Here is a 494-nt window from a genome sequence, read left to right as displayed (position 1 = left end):
CAGGAAGGTGAGGAAGTCGCTGTAGAGCAGGCGGCCCTGGTCGTCGGCCGCTAGCACGCGGTCCCCGGGCCGTAGGTCCTTCACCAGCTTGGTGCCACCCTGCTCCAGGTGCACGGTGGCCGACCCGGGGAAGCAGCCGCCGGACTTGGCCGCCACTGAGTTCTCTGTGAGCGAGGAAGAGGGGACAAACGTTGAGCAAAAAGGGGATCCAAGGGTGCGCGCGGACCCCGCCCCTCACCCCACTACTGCGGTAGCCAAAGTGTGGCGCAGGCACCTTCCTGAGCAACCTAGTGGGATACCGCGGAAGAACCGGCTGGCCGAAGTCTTCCGGAGGGGCCCGCTGTGCACCGGGCTTCCGCCTTCCTGCAGCCCATCCCCCGCTGGGCACACCCTCAGCCTCGAAGAGCAGAGGATATTTGCTCTCTACTCGGGTCTCGAGTCTCGGGAAGTCTCGGCTCCCCGGGCGCCGGCGCACCCCCTCCCCACCCGCCCAG

The 494-nt window shown here is 67.6% G+C and overlaps 1 protein-coding gene across 1 annotated transcript in view; it reads right to left on the bottom strand.

Moving 5' to 3' along the window:
- The window catches only part of Shh (sonic hedgehog signaling molecule), a gene marked incomplete at its 3' end in the record, with an annotated part of 17,804 nt that continues 17,310 nt past the window's right edge, over positions 1-494 (bottom strand). Inside the window, exon 3 of the mRNA XM_010642298.1 lies at positions 1-164. Within this exon, the coding sequence (XP_010640600.1) occupies positions 1-164 (164 nt within the window). The remainder of the gene's footprint in view (positions 165-494) is intronic.

Source organism: Fukomys damarensis, unplaced genomic scaffold, assembly GCF_012274545.1.
Source record: "Fukomys damarensis isolate Sample0158 unplaced genomic scaffold, DMR_v1.0_HiC HiC_scaffold_16, whole genome shotgun sequence".
Taxonomy (NCBI): domain Eukaryota; kingdom Metazoa; phylum Chordata; class Mammalia; order Rodentia; family Bathyergidae; genus Fukomys; species Fukomys damarensis.
The sequence above is the reverse complement of the archived record's forward strand: the minus strand, read 5'-3'. Positions and strand labels throughout refer to the sequence as shown.